Source organism: Oncorhynchus gorbuscha, unplaced genomic scaffold (assembly GCF_021184085.1).
Source record: "Oncorhynchus gorbuscha isolate QuinsamMale2020 ecotype Even-year unplaced genomic scaffold, OgorEven_v1.0 Un_scaffold_1318, whole genome shotgun sequence".
NCBI lineage: Eukaryota > Metazoa > Chordata > Actinopteri > Salmoniformes > Salmonidae > Oncorhynchus > Oncorhynchus gorbuscha.
In genome coordinates this window covers 44,413-60,000 of record NW_025746129.1, presented here as the reverse complement: position 1 = coordinate 60,000, position 15,588 = coordinate 44,413, and the positions used below count along the sequence as shown (strand labels likewise).

Below are 15,588 nucleotides of genomic sequence, written 5' to 3'. Positions count from 1 at the left end.
CTGAGGACACTCTCAACATCCAAGACTGAGGACACTCTCAACATCCAAGACTGAGGGACACTCTCAATATCCAAGACTGAGGGACACTCTCAATATCCAAGACTGAGGACACTCTACATCCAAGACTGAGGGACACTCTACATCCAAGACTGAGGACACTCTACATCCAAGACTGAGGACACTCTACATCCAAGACTGAGGACACTCTACATCCAAGACTGAGGACACTACATCCAAGACTGAGGGCACTCTACATCCAAGACTGAGGGCACTCTACATCCAAGACTGAGGGCACTCTACATCCAAGACTGAGGGACACTCTACATCCAAGACTGAGGGAAACTCTATATCCAAGACTGAGGGCACTCTACATCCAAGACTGAGGGACACTCTACATCCAAGACTGAGGGACACTCTACATCCAAGACTGAGGGCACTCTACACCCAGTGGTGTGTGGCTGTCTGGCTCCTCTCCTGCAGTCAAATGACCTAGTTGCCTCATGGGTGGAAAGTTATTCATATTTTTGAAAATGAATAAACTTTTTTTTTTAAATGCCAAAAATCTGGTGTTTCTATGTCAAACAGTTGTGTTATGTTTCAGTCTTCTGTGATGTATATAAAGTGTAATATTGGGAAGTAAACTCAACATGTAATACATTTCAACTCTATATCTGACATGATACAGGTGTTTTCTTTCTGTTAAGCCCATAACCACGTGTGTGAGGTGTACATTTTGTTTCAACGTAGATTTGTTTAAGACTACCAAGAAACACTCTGTGTGACCCTGATTTCCCCACTGCAGTAAAAAGGTTTAAGGTCCTTTTATACCAAATTAGGAAGAATCCTAAACTGAGGCTATTATGCAAAAGTAGAGATGATGTATTGGGACATCATGAGGCCCAAAAAGTGCATTGCACAGAAAAGTACAAAAACAAAAGTGTGGAAAAAATGTTTTGACATCAAGCCACCCTGTGTGAATAAACAGAACACCCGAGAAGTCTCCAACTGGGATTCCTGGGAAACCTGGGGATTTAGTGAAAGCTACCAGACCTTTCCAATCCCGGTTCCTCAGCCAGGGCAACACCTCATCAAGAGAGTGTGATTCCAAATCCCCTCTGCTCCGCTCTACATTTAGTTAGACCGTAACGGACCTAATCTACGCTGTCAAAACGGACAGACCACAAATTACTCCTCAATAGTGACCCTTTGACCCGGACACTTGTTTTCCCTACGGGACCTGCTGTTCAGGTTGCCATGACCACCAGACCCAGGGATGGTAATAGCCAGCCTATCAGGTGACAGCAGCGTGGGGGTTGTAATTCCCTACAGACCAAGGACAGACGGCCAGTCACCGAAATAACAGATTAGTGAACTGATAGCCAAGGAACTGCTGGGTTCAGGGAATCTAACAGATTACTTCCTCATTACTACAGGCTCACACAGGAAATACTCCCAGATGACTTCCTCTTTCCTCCTAACAAAAAGGCTCTCAGAGCAGGAAGACAGACAGGCAGACAGTCAGATATGGGCTGCACTATGCCCCAAATTCAACCCTATTCCCTATATAGTGCACTACTTTAGACCAGAGCCCTACTCCCTATATAGTGATCCTCCTCTCCACCCTCTCCGAGTTGGGCATCTCCGGCGCGGCCCACGCTTGGATTGCGTCCTACCTGACAGGTCGCTCCTACCAGGTGGCGTGGCGAGAATCTGTCTCCTCACCACGCGCTCTCACCACTGGTGTCCCCCAGGGCTCTGTTCTAGGCCCTCTCCTATTCTCGCTATACACCAAGTCACTTGGCTCTGTCATAACCTCACATGGTCTCTCCTATCATTGCTATGCAGACGACACACAACTAATCTTCTCCTTTCCCCCTTCTGATGACCAGGTGGCGAATCGCATCTCTGCATGTCTGGCAGACATATCAGTGTGGATGACGGATCACCACCTCAAGCTGAACCTCGGCAAGACGGAGCTGCTCTTCCTCCCGGGGAAGGACTGCCCGTTCCATGATCTCGCCATCACGGTTGACAACTCCATTGTGTCCTCCTCCCAGAGCGCTAAGAACCTTGGCGTGATCCTGGACAACACCCTGTCGTTCTCAACCAACATCAAGGCGGTGGCCCGTTCCTGTAGGTTCATGCTCTACAACATCCGCAGAGTATGACCCTGCCTCACACAGGAAGCGGCACAGGTCCTAATCCAGGCACTTGTCATCTCCCGTCTGGATTACTGCAACTCGCTGTTGGCTGGGCTCCCTGCCTGTGCCATTAAACCCCTTCAACTCATCCAGAACGCCGCAGCCCGTCTGGTGTTCAACCTTCCCAAGTTCTCTCACGTCACCCCGCTCCTCCGTTCTCTCCACTGGCTTCCAGTTGAAGCTCGCATCCGCTACAAGACCATGGTGCTTGCCTACGGAGCTGTGAGGGGAACGGCACCTCAGTACCTCCAGGCTCTGATCAGGCCCTACACCCAAACAAGGGCACTGCGTTCATCCACCTCTGGCCTGCTCGCCTCCCTACCACTGAGGAAGTACAGTTCCCGCTCAGCCCAGTCAAAACTGTTCGCTGCTCTGGCCCCCAATGGTGGAACAAACTCCCTCACGACGCCAGGACAGCGGAGTCAATCACCACCTTCCGGAGACACCTGAAACCCCACCTCTTTAAGGAATACCTAGGATAGGATAAGTAATCCCTCTCACCCCCCCCCTTTAAGATTTAGATGCACTATTGTAAAGTGACTGTTCCACTGGATGTCATAAGGTGAATGCACCAATTTGTAAGTCGCTCTGGATAAGAGCGTCTGCTAAATGACTTAAATGTAAATGTAAATGTACTACTGTTGACCAGGGCCCTATTCCCTCTATAGTGCACTACTGTTGTCCAGGGCCCTATTCTCTATATACTGTACTACTGTTGACCAGGGCCCTATTCTCTATATACTGTACTACTGTTGACCAGAGCCCTATTCCCTATATAGTGGACTACTGTTAACCAGAACCCTATTCCCTATATACTGTACTACTGTTGACCAGAGCCCTATTCCCTATATACTGTACTACTGTTAACCAGGGCCCTATTCCCTATATACTGTACTACTGTTAACCAGGGCCCTATTCCCTATATAGTGCACTACTGTTGACCAGAGCCCTATTCCCTATATACTGTACTACTGTTGACCAGGGCCCTATTCCCTACATACTGTACTACTGTTGACCAGGGCCCTATTCCCTACATACTGTACTACTGTTGACCAGGGCTCTATGTAGGGAATAGGATGCCATTTGGGATGCAGATTTAGGAACTCACCAGTTTCTGTTCCTGCAGTCAAACGTGACGACACCATTTTCATCTGGGGTCCATGCGATGCCTGTGGAAATGGTGTATTGGAAATACCTGGTGACCTCACAATATGATACAATGCTGAATTATCAGTTCAGATGACCTGATAGACTCAGTTAATGACTGGAACAGCTGAGTCCCACTATACCCCTAATGACCTCATAGACTCAGTTAAAGACTGGAACAGCTGAGTCCCACTATACCTCTAATGACCTGATAGATATAGACTGGAACAGCTGAGTCCCACTATACCTCTAATGACCTGATAGACTCAGTTATAGACTGGAACAGCTGAGTCCCACTATACCTCTAATGACCTGATAGACTCAGTTATAGACTGGAACAGCTGAGTCCCACTATACCTCTAATGACCTGATAGACTCAGTTATAGACTGGAACTGGACCTGATCCAGTTATAGACTGGGAACTAGCTGAGTCCCACTATACCTCTAATGACCTGATAGATATAGACTGGAACAGCTGAGTCCCACTATACCTCTAATGACCTGATAGACTCAGTTATAGACTGGAACAGCTGAGTCCCACTATACCTCTAATGACCTGATAGATATAGACTGGAACAGCTGAGTCCCACTATACCTCTAATGACCTGATAGATATAGACTGGAACAGCTGAGTCCCACTATACCTCTAATGACCTGATAGATATAGACTGGAACAGCTGAGTCCCACTATACCTCTAATGACCTGATAGATATAGACTGGAACAGCTGAGTCCCACTATACCTCTAATGACCTGATAGACTCAGTTATAGACTGGAACAGCTGAGTCCCACTATACCTCTAATGACCTGAATGACTCAGCTATAGACACTGCTATTCTTCATTAAAACTGCTGTCAGTTAAACCTAGCAGGGCTATTGGGTTCAGCTGGGCCTGCTGCAGTGTGGAGTGCTGATCTGTAGATTTAGCTTAGCTAGACGTCCGTCCGTCCGTCCGTCCGTCCGTCCGTCCGTCCGTCTGTCTGTCTGTGTGAGTGTGTTGTTACCTGGGTAGAGTCTGAAGAAGCCAGTGGCACTGCCAAAGTACTGCCAGGTTAGAGTAGGGTCCTTCTGGAAGTTATCCACAAACACATCGTTCAGGGCCTCCGACATGTACACCCCGTTTAGAATACCAGGGTCTGACCAGACCGAGGAAGGGAGGGAGACAGAGAGAGGGGGGAAGGAGAGGGGAGCAGAAGCAAGAGGGACAGGGAGGAAGTGAGAGAGATTGTGGGAGAGAGAGAGAGAGAGAGAGAGAGAGAGAGAGAGAGAGAGAGAGAGAGAGAGAGAGAGAGAGAGAGAGAGAGAGAGAGAGAGAGAGAGAGAGAGAGAGAGAGGAGAGAGGAACAGGATAAAGAGTTAGTATCTGATGAACATTGCTCCCTTTAAGGCCTCTGAAGCAGTAATGAGTACAACATCAAATGGTTTTCATTCGGCGGAGCAAAAAGGCAACAGTTAAGGACAGGGAGCCTAACCCAACCCTGTCTGGATAACGTTGAGAGACCATGGCTAAATGGACCAGACAGGGAGCTATAACCCAACCCTGTCTGGATAACGTTGAGAGACCATGGCTAAATGGACCAGACAGGGAGCCTAACACAACCCTGTCTGGATAACGTTGAGAGACCATGGCTAAATGGACCAGACAGGGAGCCTAACCCAACCCTGTCTGGATAACGTTGAGAGACCATGGCTAAATGGACCAGACAGGGAGCTATAACCCAACTCTGTCTGGATAACGTTGAGAGACCATGGCTAAATGGACCAGACAGGGAGCCTAACCCAACCCTGTCTGGATAACGTTGAGAGACCATGGCTAAATGGACCAGACAGGGAGCTATAACCCAACCCTGTCTGGATAACGTTGAGAGACCATGGCTAAATGGACCAGACAGGGAGCCTAACCCAACCCTGTCTGGATAACGTTGAGAGACCATGGCTAAATGGACCAGACAGGGAGCCTAACCCAACCCTGTCTGGATAACGTTGAGAGACCATGGCTAAATGGACCAGACAGGGAGCTATAACCCAACCCTGTCTGGATAATGTTGAGAGACCATGGCTAAATGGACCAGACAGGGAGCCTAACCCAACCCTGTCTGGATAACGTTGAGAGACCATGGCTAAATGGACCAGACAGGGAGCCTAACCCAACCCTGTCTGGATAACGTTGAGAGACCATGGCTAAATGGACCAGACAGGGAGCTATAACCCAACCCTGTCTGGATAACGTTGAGAGACCATGGCTAAATGGACCAGACAGGGAGCCTAGCCCAACCCTGTCTGGATAACGTTGAGAGACCATGGCTAAATGGACCAGACAGGGAGCTATAACCCAACCCTGTCTGGATAACGTTGAGAGACCATGGCTAAATGGACCAGACAGGGAGCTATAACCCAACCCTGTCTGGATAATGTTGAGAGACCATGGCTAAATGGACCAGACAGGGAGCCTAACCCAACCCTGTCTGGATAACGTTGAGAGACCATGGCTAAATGAACCAGACAGGGAGCCTAACCCAACCACCGCAAGCTGACCTTTGTTGTAAACGTTGGTGGGAACCTGTATGTCGCTCTGCAGAGTGTTGACCTGGAGCTTGTTGAAGTGTTCATTCTCTTCCAGAGGAAACTCTCCTCCCAGCTCGATAGCGTTTCCATCTTTATCCACCGAGTTGATCAGCATAGAGTTATAGTAGTCAAACTGATGAGGAGAGAGAAATCACAGAGTTACTGTAGTCTGACTGATGAGGAGAGAGAAATCACAGAGTTACTGTAGTCTGACTGATGAGGAGAGAGAAATCACAGAGTTACTGTAGTCTGACTGATGAGGAGAGAGAAATCACAGAGTTACTGTAGTCAAACTGATGAGAGAGAGAAATCACAGAGTTACTGTAGCCTGACTGATGAGGAGAGAGAAATCACAGAGTTACTGTAGTCTGACTGATGAGGAGAGAGAAATCACAGAGTTACTGTAGCCAGACTAATGAGGAGAGAGAAATCACAGAGTTACTGTAGTCAGACTAATGAGGAGAGAGAAATCACAGAGTTACTGTAGCCTGACTGATGAGGAGAGAGAAATCACAGAGTTACTGTAGTCTGACTGATGAGGAGAGAGAAATCACAGAGTTACTGTAGTCAAACTGATGAGAAAGAGAAATCACAGAGTTACTGTAGCCTGACTGATGAGGAGAGAGAAATCACAGTTACTGTAGTCTGACTGATGAGGAGATAAAAATCACAGTTACTGTAGTCTGACTGATGAGGAGAGAGAAATCACAGTTACTGTAGTCTGACTGATGAGGAGATAAAAATCACAGTTACTGTAGTCTGACTGATGAGGAGAGAGAAATCACAGTTACTGTAGTCAGACTAATGAGGAGAGAGAAATCACAGAGTTACTGGAGTCTGACTGATGAGGAGAGAGAAATCACAGAGTTACTGTAGTCAGACTGATGAGGAGAGAGAAATCACAGTTACTGTAGTCTGACTGATGAGGAGATAAAAATCACAGTTACTGTAGTCTGACTGATGAGGAGAGAGAAATCACAGTTACTGTAGTCTGACTGATGAGGAGATAAAAATCACAGTTACTGTAGTCTGACTGATGAGGAGAGAGAAATCACAGAGTTACTGGAGTCTGACTGATGAGGAGAGAGAAATCACAGAGTTACTGGAGTCTGACTGATGAGGAGAGAGAAATCACAGTTACTGTAGTCAGACTAATGAGGAGAGAGAAATCACAGAGTTACTGTAGCCTGACTGATGAGGAGAGAGAAATCACAGTTACTGTAGTCTGACTGATGAGGAGAGAGAAATCACAGTTACTGTAGTCTGACTGATGAGGAGAGAGAAATCACAGAGTTACTGTAGTCTGACTGATGAGGAGAGAGAAATCACAGTTACTGTAGTCTGACTGATGAGGAGAGAGAAATCACAGAGTTACTGTAGTCAAACTACAACAGAGTTCATAGGAAGAGAAGGTCAAACTACAACAGAGATCATAGGAAGAGAAGGTCAAACTGCAACAGAGATCATAGGAAGAGATAAGGTCAAACTGCAACAGAGATCATAGGAAGAGATAAGGTCAAACTGCAACAGAGATCATAGGAAGAGAAGGTCAAACTGCAACAGAGATCATAGGAAGAGATAAGGTCAAACTGCAACAGAGATCATAGGAAGAGATAAGGTCAAACTGCAACAGAGATCATAGGAAGAGAGAAGGTCAAACTGCAACAGAGATCATAGGAAGAGAAGGTCAAACTGCAACAGAGATCATAGGAAGAGAGAAGGTCAAACTGCAACAGAGATCATAGGAAGAGAAGGTCAAACTGCAACAGAGATCATAGGAAGAGATAAGGTCAAACTGCAACAGAGATCATAGGAAGAGATAAGGTCAAACTGCAACAGAGATCATAGGAAGAGATAAGGTCAAACTACAACAGAGATCATAGGAAGAGATAAGGTCAAACTGCAACAGAGATCATAGGAAGAGAAGGTCAAACTGCAACAGAGATCATAGGAAGAGAGAAGGTCAAACTGCAACAGAGATCATAGGAAGAGATAAGGTCAAACTGCAACAGAGATCATAGGAAGAGATAAGGTCAAACTGCAACAGAGATCATAGGAAGAGAAGGTCAAACTGCAACAGAGATCATAGGAAGAGAGAAGGTCAAACTGCAACAGAGATCATAGGAAGAGAAGGTCAAACTGCAACAGAGATCATAGGAAGAGATAAGGTCAAACTGCAACAGAGATCATAGGAAGAGAAGGTCAAACTGCAACAGAGATCATAGGAAGAGAAGGTCAAACTGCAACAGAGATCATAGGAAGAGATAAGGTCAAACTACAACAGAGATCATAGGAAGAGATAAGGTCAAACTACAACAGAGATCATAGGAAGAGAAGGTCAAACTGCAACAGAGATCATAGGAAGAGAGAAGGTCAAACTACAACAGAGATCATAGGAAGAGATAAGGTCAAACTACAACAGAGATCATAGGAAGAGAAGGTCAAACTGCAACAGAGATCATAGGAAGAGAGAAGGTCAAACTGCAACAGAGATCATAGGAAGAGAAGGTCAAACTGCAACAGAGATCATAGGAAGAGATAAGGTCAAACTGCAACAGAGATCATAGGAAGAGATAAGGTCAAACTGCAACAGAGATCATAGGAAGAGATAAGGTCAAACTGCAACAGAGATCATAGGAAGAGAAGGTCAAACTGCAACAGAGATCATAGGAAGAGATAAGGTCAAACTGCAACAGAGATCATAGGAAGAGATAAGGTCAAACTGCAACAGAGATCATAGGAAGAGATAAGGTCAAACTGCAACAGAGATCATAGGAAGAGATAAGGTCAAACTGCAACAGAGATCATAGGAAGAGATAAGGTCAAACTGCAACAGAGATCATAGGAAGAGATAAGGTCAAACTGCAACAGAGATCATAGGAAGAGAAGGTCAAACTGCAACAGAGATCATAGGAAGAGATAAGGTCAAACTGCAACAGAGATCATAGGAAGAGATAAGGTCAAACTGCAACAGAGATCATAGGAAGAGATAAGGTCAAACTGCAACAGAGATCATAGGAAGAGATAAGGTCAAACTGCAACAGAGATCATAGGAAGAGATAAGGTCAAACTGCAACAGAGATCATAGGAAGAGATAAGGTCAAACTGCAACAGAGATCATAGGAAGAGATAAGGTCAAACTGCAACAGAGATCATAGGAAGAGAAGGTCAAACTGCAACAGAGATCATAGGAAGAGATAAGGTCAAACTGCAACAGAGATCATAGGAAGAGATAAGGTCAAACTGCAACAGAGATCATAGGAAGAGATAAGGTCAAACTGCAACAGAGATCATAGGAAGAGATAAGGTCAAACTGCAACAGAGATCATAGGAAGAGATAAGGTCAAACTGCAACAGAGATCATAGGAAGAGATAAGGTCAAACTGCAACAGAGATCATAGGAAGAGATAAGGTCAAACTGCAACAGAGATCATAGGAAGAGATAAGGTCAAACTGCAACAGAGATCATAGGAAGAGATAAGGTCAAACTGCAACAGAGATCATAGGAAGAGAAGGTCAAACTGCAACAGAGATCATAGGAAGAGATAAGGTCAAACTGCAACAGAGATCATAGGAAGAGATAAGGTCAAACTGCAACAGAGATCATAGGAAGAGATAAGGTCAAACTGCAACAGAGAGGGCACATCACAAAGGTCAATAACCGCTGTACATTTCAAACCTTGAATATTTTGTACAGCAGTAATGATCTTGTTTTGTGTTTTATCTGTAGAATAATAAAGTTATATTTGTTACTTTGCATTCAGAAAGTATTCAGAACCCTTGACGTTTTACGCTACAGCCTTATTCTAAAATGTTTTAAATAAAACACATTCCTCATCAATCTCCACACGATATCCCAAAATGACTAAGTGAAAACAGGTTTTAAGACATTTTTTGCAAATGTATTAAATATTATAAACAAAAAGTATTCAGACCCTTTGCTATGAGCTCAGGTGCATCCTGTTTCCATTGATCATCCTTGAGATGTTTCTACAACTTGGACTCCAGCTGTGGCAAATTCAATTGATTGGATATGATTTGGAAAGGCACACACCTGTCTATATAAGGTCCCACAGTTGTCAGTGCGTGTCAGAGCAATAACCAATCAATGAGTTTGAAGGAATTGTCTGTAGAGCTCCGAGACAGGATTGTGTCGAGGCACAGATCTGGGGAATGGTACCAAAACATGTCTGCAGCATTGAAGGTCCCCAAGAACACAGTGGCCTCCATCATTCTTAAATGGAAGAAGTTTGGAACCATCAAGACTCTTCCTAGAGCTGGCCGCCCAGCCAAACTGAGCAATCGTGGGAGAAGGGTCTTGGTCAGGGAGGTGATCAAAAACCTGATGGTCACTCTGACAGAGCTCCAGAGTTCCTCTGTGGAGATGGGAGAACCTTCCAGAAGGACAACCATCTCTGCAGCACTCCGCCAATCAGGCCTTTTATGGTAGTGGCCAGATGGAAGCCACTCCTCAGTAAAAGACACATGACAGCCTGCTTGAGTTTGAAAAAGGCATCTAAAGACCCTTAGACCATGACAAACAAGATTCTCTGCTGATGAAACCAAGATTAAACTCTTTAGCCTGAATGCCAAGCGTCACGTCTGGAGGAAACCTGGCACCATCCCTACGGTGAAGCTGTGGGGATGTTTGTCAGCGGCAGGGACAGGGAGACTAGTCAGGATCGAGGGAAAGATGGACGGAGAAAAATAAAGAGAGATCCTTGATGAAAACCTGCCCCAGAGCGCTCAGGACCTCAGACTGGGGTGAAGGATGACCTTCCTTCAGGACAACCACCCTAAGCACACAGCCAAGGCAATGCAGGAGAAGCTTCGGGACAAGTCTCAATGTCCCTGAGTGTCCCAGCCAGAGCCCAGACTTGAATCCGATCTAATATCTCTGGAGAAACCTGAAAATATCTGTGCAGCGACGCTCCCCATCCAACCTGACAGAGCTTGAGAGGATCTGCAGAGAATAATGGGAAAAACTCTCCAAATACAGGTGTGCCAAGCTTGTAGCGACATACCCAAGAAGACTCAAGTGCTTCAACAAAATACTGAGTAAATGGTCTGAATACTTATGTAAATTTAATATGAGTTTTTTATTTATTTGTAATACATTTGTAAAAATGTCTAAAAACCTGTTTTGCCCTTGTCATTATGGGGTATTGTGATGTCTTTATTGGGTATTGTAATGTAATTACGGTGTATTGTGATGTCATTATGGGGTATTGTGATGTAATTATGGGGTATTGTGATGTCCTTATGGGGTATTGTGGTGTCCTTATGGGGTATTGTGATGTCATTATGGGGTATTGTGATGTCCTTATGGGGTATTGTGATGTCATTACGGTGTATTGTGATGTCCTTATGGGGTATTGTGATGTCATTATGGGGTATTGTGATGTCCTTATGGGGTATTGTGATGTCATTACGGTGTATTGTGATGTCATTACGGTGTATTGTGATGACATTACGGTGTATTGTGATGTCCTTATGGGGTATTGTGATGTCATTACGGTGTATTGTGATGACATTACGGTGTATTGTGATGTCATTATGGGGTATTGTGATGTCCTTATGGGGTATTGTGATGTCATTATGGGGTATTGTGATGTCCTTATGGGGTATTGTGATGTCATTACGGTGTATTGTGATGTCATTATGGGGTATTGTGATGTCATTACGGTGTATTGTGATGTCCTTATGGGGTATTGTGATGTCATTACGGTGTATTGTGATGTCATTACGGTGTATTGTGATGTCCTTATGGGGTATTGTGATGTCCTTATGGGGTATTGTGATGTCCTTATGGGGTATTGTGATGTCATTATGGGGTATTGTGATGTCCTTATGGGGTATTGTGATGTCCTTATGGGGTATTGTGATGTCATTATGGGGTATTGTGATGACATTACGGGGTATTGTGATGTCATTACGGGGTATTGTGATGTCATTACGGTGTATTGTGATGTCCTTATGGGGTATTGTGATGTCATTACGGTGTATTGTGATGTCCTTACGGGGTATTGTGATGTCCTTATGGGGTATTGTGATGTCCTTATGGGGTATTGTGATGTCATTACGGTGTATTGTGATGTCCTTATGGGGTATTGTGATGTCATTATGGGGTATTGTGATGTCATTACGGTGTATTGTGATGTCCTTACGGGGTATTGTGATGTCATTATGGGGTATTGTGATGTCATTACGGGGTATTGTGATGTCATTACGGTGTATTGTGATGTCCTTATGGGGTATTGTGATGTCATTACGGTGTATTGTGATGTCCTTATGGGGTATTGTGATGTCATTATGGGGTATTGTGATGTCATTACGGGGTATTGTGATGTCATTACGGTGTATTGTGTTGTCCTTATGGGGTATTGTGATGTCATTACGGGGTATTGTGATGTCCTTATGGGGTATTGTGATGTCCTTATGGGGTATTGTGATGACATTACGGGGTATTGTGATGTCCTTACGGGGTATTGTGATGTCCTTATGGGGTATTGTGATGTCCTTATGGGGTATTGTGATGTCCTTATGGGGTATTGTGATGTCATTATGGGGTATTGTGATGTCATTACGGGGTATTGTGATGTCCTTATGGGGTATTGTGATGTCCTTATGGGGTATTGTGATGTCCTTATGGGGTATTGTGATGTCATTATGGGGTATTGTGATGACATTACGGGGTATTGTGATGTCATTACGGGGTATTGTGATGTCATTACGGTGTATTGTGATGTCCTTATGGGGTATTGTGATGTCATTACGGTGTATTGTGATGTCCTTACGGGGTATTGTGATGTCCTTATGGGGTATTGTGATGTCCTTATGGGGTATTGTGATGTCATTATGGGGTATTGTGATGACATTACGGGGTATTGTGATGTCATTACGGGGTATTGTGATGTCCTTATGGGGTATTGTGATGTCATTACGGGGTATTGTGATGTCATTACGGGGTATTGTGATGTCCTTATGGGGTATTGTGATGTCCTTATGGGGTATTGTGATGACATTACGGGGTATTGTGATGTCATTACGGGGTATTGTGATGTCCTTATGGGGTATTGTGATGTCCTTATGGGGTATTGTGATGTCCTTATGGGGTATTGTGATGTCATTATGGGGTATTGTGATGTCATTATGGGGTATTGTGATGTCCTTATGGGGTATTGTGATGTCCTTATGGGGTATTGTGATGTCCTTATGGGGTATTGTGATGTCCTAATGGGGTATTGTGATGTCCTTATGGGGTATTGTGATGTCCTTATGGGGTATTGTGATGTCATTATGGGGTATTGTGATGTCATTATGGGGTATTGTGATGTCATTATGGGGTATTGTGATGTCTTATGGGGTATTGTGATGTCATTATGGGGTATTGTGATGTCCTTATGGGGTATTGTGATGTCCTTATGGGGTATTGTGTGTAAATTGATGAGGGGGAAAAAGGTAATCCATTTCATAATAACATTATGTGGATAAAGTCAAGAGGTCTGAATACTCTCTGAATGCACCTTATACCAACTCAGTCTGTGACGATCGGTTACTTTTGAACAACAGCCCTTAAAAAGTGTGTTTGTAAGGAGGAACTGTGACTGACCTCTAAAGTAGCGTTGAATTCATGGTATAGATCAGCGTCCTCCGCTGCCTCCGCCAGTCTCTTGACAGACTTCATCTTCCTACCCAGCATGCCCTCCATCTCCTCAGCAAACTTCTTCACCAGTTCCTCTCCGTCCACCTCCTCCATCTTCACCGTGGGCTCAATGTCTTTGTATTTCTGGAGAAGAAAGGGTTAAATACCCTTAATAAACATGTTTAGGTAACCAACGGTCCCTGACATCAGGGTCCTGTTAACTGCACAGGTGAACTGTCAGATTTGATTGTCTTTCAGGAATCAGGTGTTTTCAAGTCTGTAATTGAATCCACTTCCACAAGGGAGCTGTCATAAGAGACACATGTAATGTGAGAGAAGAGAAGAGAAGAGATGGATCTAATGGATTGGCTAGAGAACATAGAGCTTATCTCTAAATAGAACCATGACAAACCGGTATCTGACTCTGTTGTCTCAGCTGGTGACTATTCAACAGCTGTTGGTGGATTACACTAGTCTGTTAATCATCTCCTGTTGTTTTTACCACAGTCAGTCTTTGACAATGGTGTTAACCTGGGATAGGGGGCAGCATTTTCACTTTTGGATGAATAGTGTGCCCAGAGTGAACTGCCTCCTACTCTGTCCCATGTGCTAATATATGCATATTATTAGTAGTATTGGATGGGAAAACACTGAAAACACTGAAGTTTCTAAAAACTGTTTGAATGATGTCTGTGAGTATAACAGAACTCATATGGCAGGCGAAAACCTGAGAAAAATCCAACCAGGAAGTGGGACATCTGACGTTTGTAGTTTTTCAAAGCTTGGCCTACCGAATACACATTGAGATATGGATGAGGCTGTCTGGATGAAGTGCCTGCGCCTCATGAAGATGGATTACTGGGCTGAACAGACTAACAACAAGGGGCTATTTGGACATAAATGACAGACTTTATGGAACAAATCAGTCATTTATTGTCGACCTGGGATTCCTGGGAGTGCCTTCTGATGAAGATCAACGGTAAGTGAATATTTATGGTGTTGTTTCTAACTTTGTTGATTCCAAAATGGTGGATATTCCTCTGGCTGTTTTGGTTTCTGAGCACCGTTCTCAGATTACGCTTTTTCCGTTAAAAAAAATTGAAATCTGACACAGCGGTTGCAATTAGGAGAAGTCTATCTTTAATTCTGTGAATAACACTTGTAGCTTTTATCAATGTTTATTATGAGTATTTCTGCAAAATCACCGGATGTTTTGGAATCAAAACATTACTGCACGTAAGGCGCCAATGTAAACTGACATTTTTGGATATAAATATGCACATTATCGAACAAAACATACATGTATTGTGTAACATGATGTCCTATGAGTGTCATCTGATGAAGATCATCAAAGGCATCGAGGCATTCAGTTACTTTTCAATTAAAAGTTAGAATGGGCAAAATGAGTGACCTAAGGGACTTTGAGCATGGTATGATTGTCAGTGCCAGGCGTGCCGGTTCCAGTATCTCAGAAATGGCCAGCCTGATGCAGGAGTGAATAGCATCCCAGGCTAGATCACTGGATCAGAGGGCAGGAGGGAATAGAACCCCAGGCTGGATCACTGGATCAGAGGGCAGGAGGGAATAGAACCCCAGGCTGGATCACTGGATCAGAGGGAATATAACCCCAGGCTGGATCACTGGATCAGAGGACAGAAGGGAATAGAACCCCAGGCTGGATCACTGGATCAGAGGGCAGGAGGGAATAGAACCCCAGGCTGGATCACTGGATCAGAGGGAATATAACCCCAGGCTGGATCACTGGATCAGAGGACAGAAGGGAATAGAACCCCAGGCTGGATCACTGGATCAGAGGACAGGAGGGAATATAACCCCAGGCTGGATCACTGGATCAGAGGCAATAGTACCCCAGACTAGATCACTGGATCAGAGGGAATAGAACCCCAGGCTGAATCACTGGATCAGAGGGCAGGAGGGAATAGAACCCCAGGCTGAATCACTGGATCAGAGGGCAGGAGGGAATAGAACCCCAGGCTGGATCACTGGATCAGAGGACAGGAGGGAGATGAC

The 15,588-nt window shown here is 44.6% G+C and overlaps 1 protein-coding gene across 1 annotated transcript in view; it reads right to left on the bottom strand.

Moving 5' to 3' along the window:
- Positions 1-15,588, bottom strand: part of LOC124022289 (voltage-dependent calcium channel subunit alpha-2/delta-4-like) — a gene marked incomplete at its 3' end in the record, with an annotated part of 82,096 nt that overhangs the window by 37,067 nt on the left and 29,441 nt on the right. Inside the window, exons 3-6 of the mRNA XM_046337212.1 lie at positions 13,525-13,701; positions 5,883-6,045; positions 4,352-4,483; positions 3,310-3,370 (exon numbers count right to left, since the gene is read on the bottom strand). Of these exons, the coding sequence (XP_046193168.1) occupies positions 3,310-3,370; positions 4,352-4,483; positions 5,883-6,045; positions 13,525-13,701 (533 nt within the window). The remainder of the gene's footprint in view (positions 1-3,309; positions 3,371-4,351; positions 4,484-5,882; positions 6,046-13,524; positions 13,702-15,588) is intronic.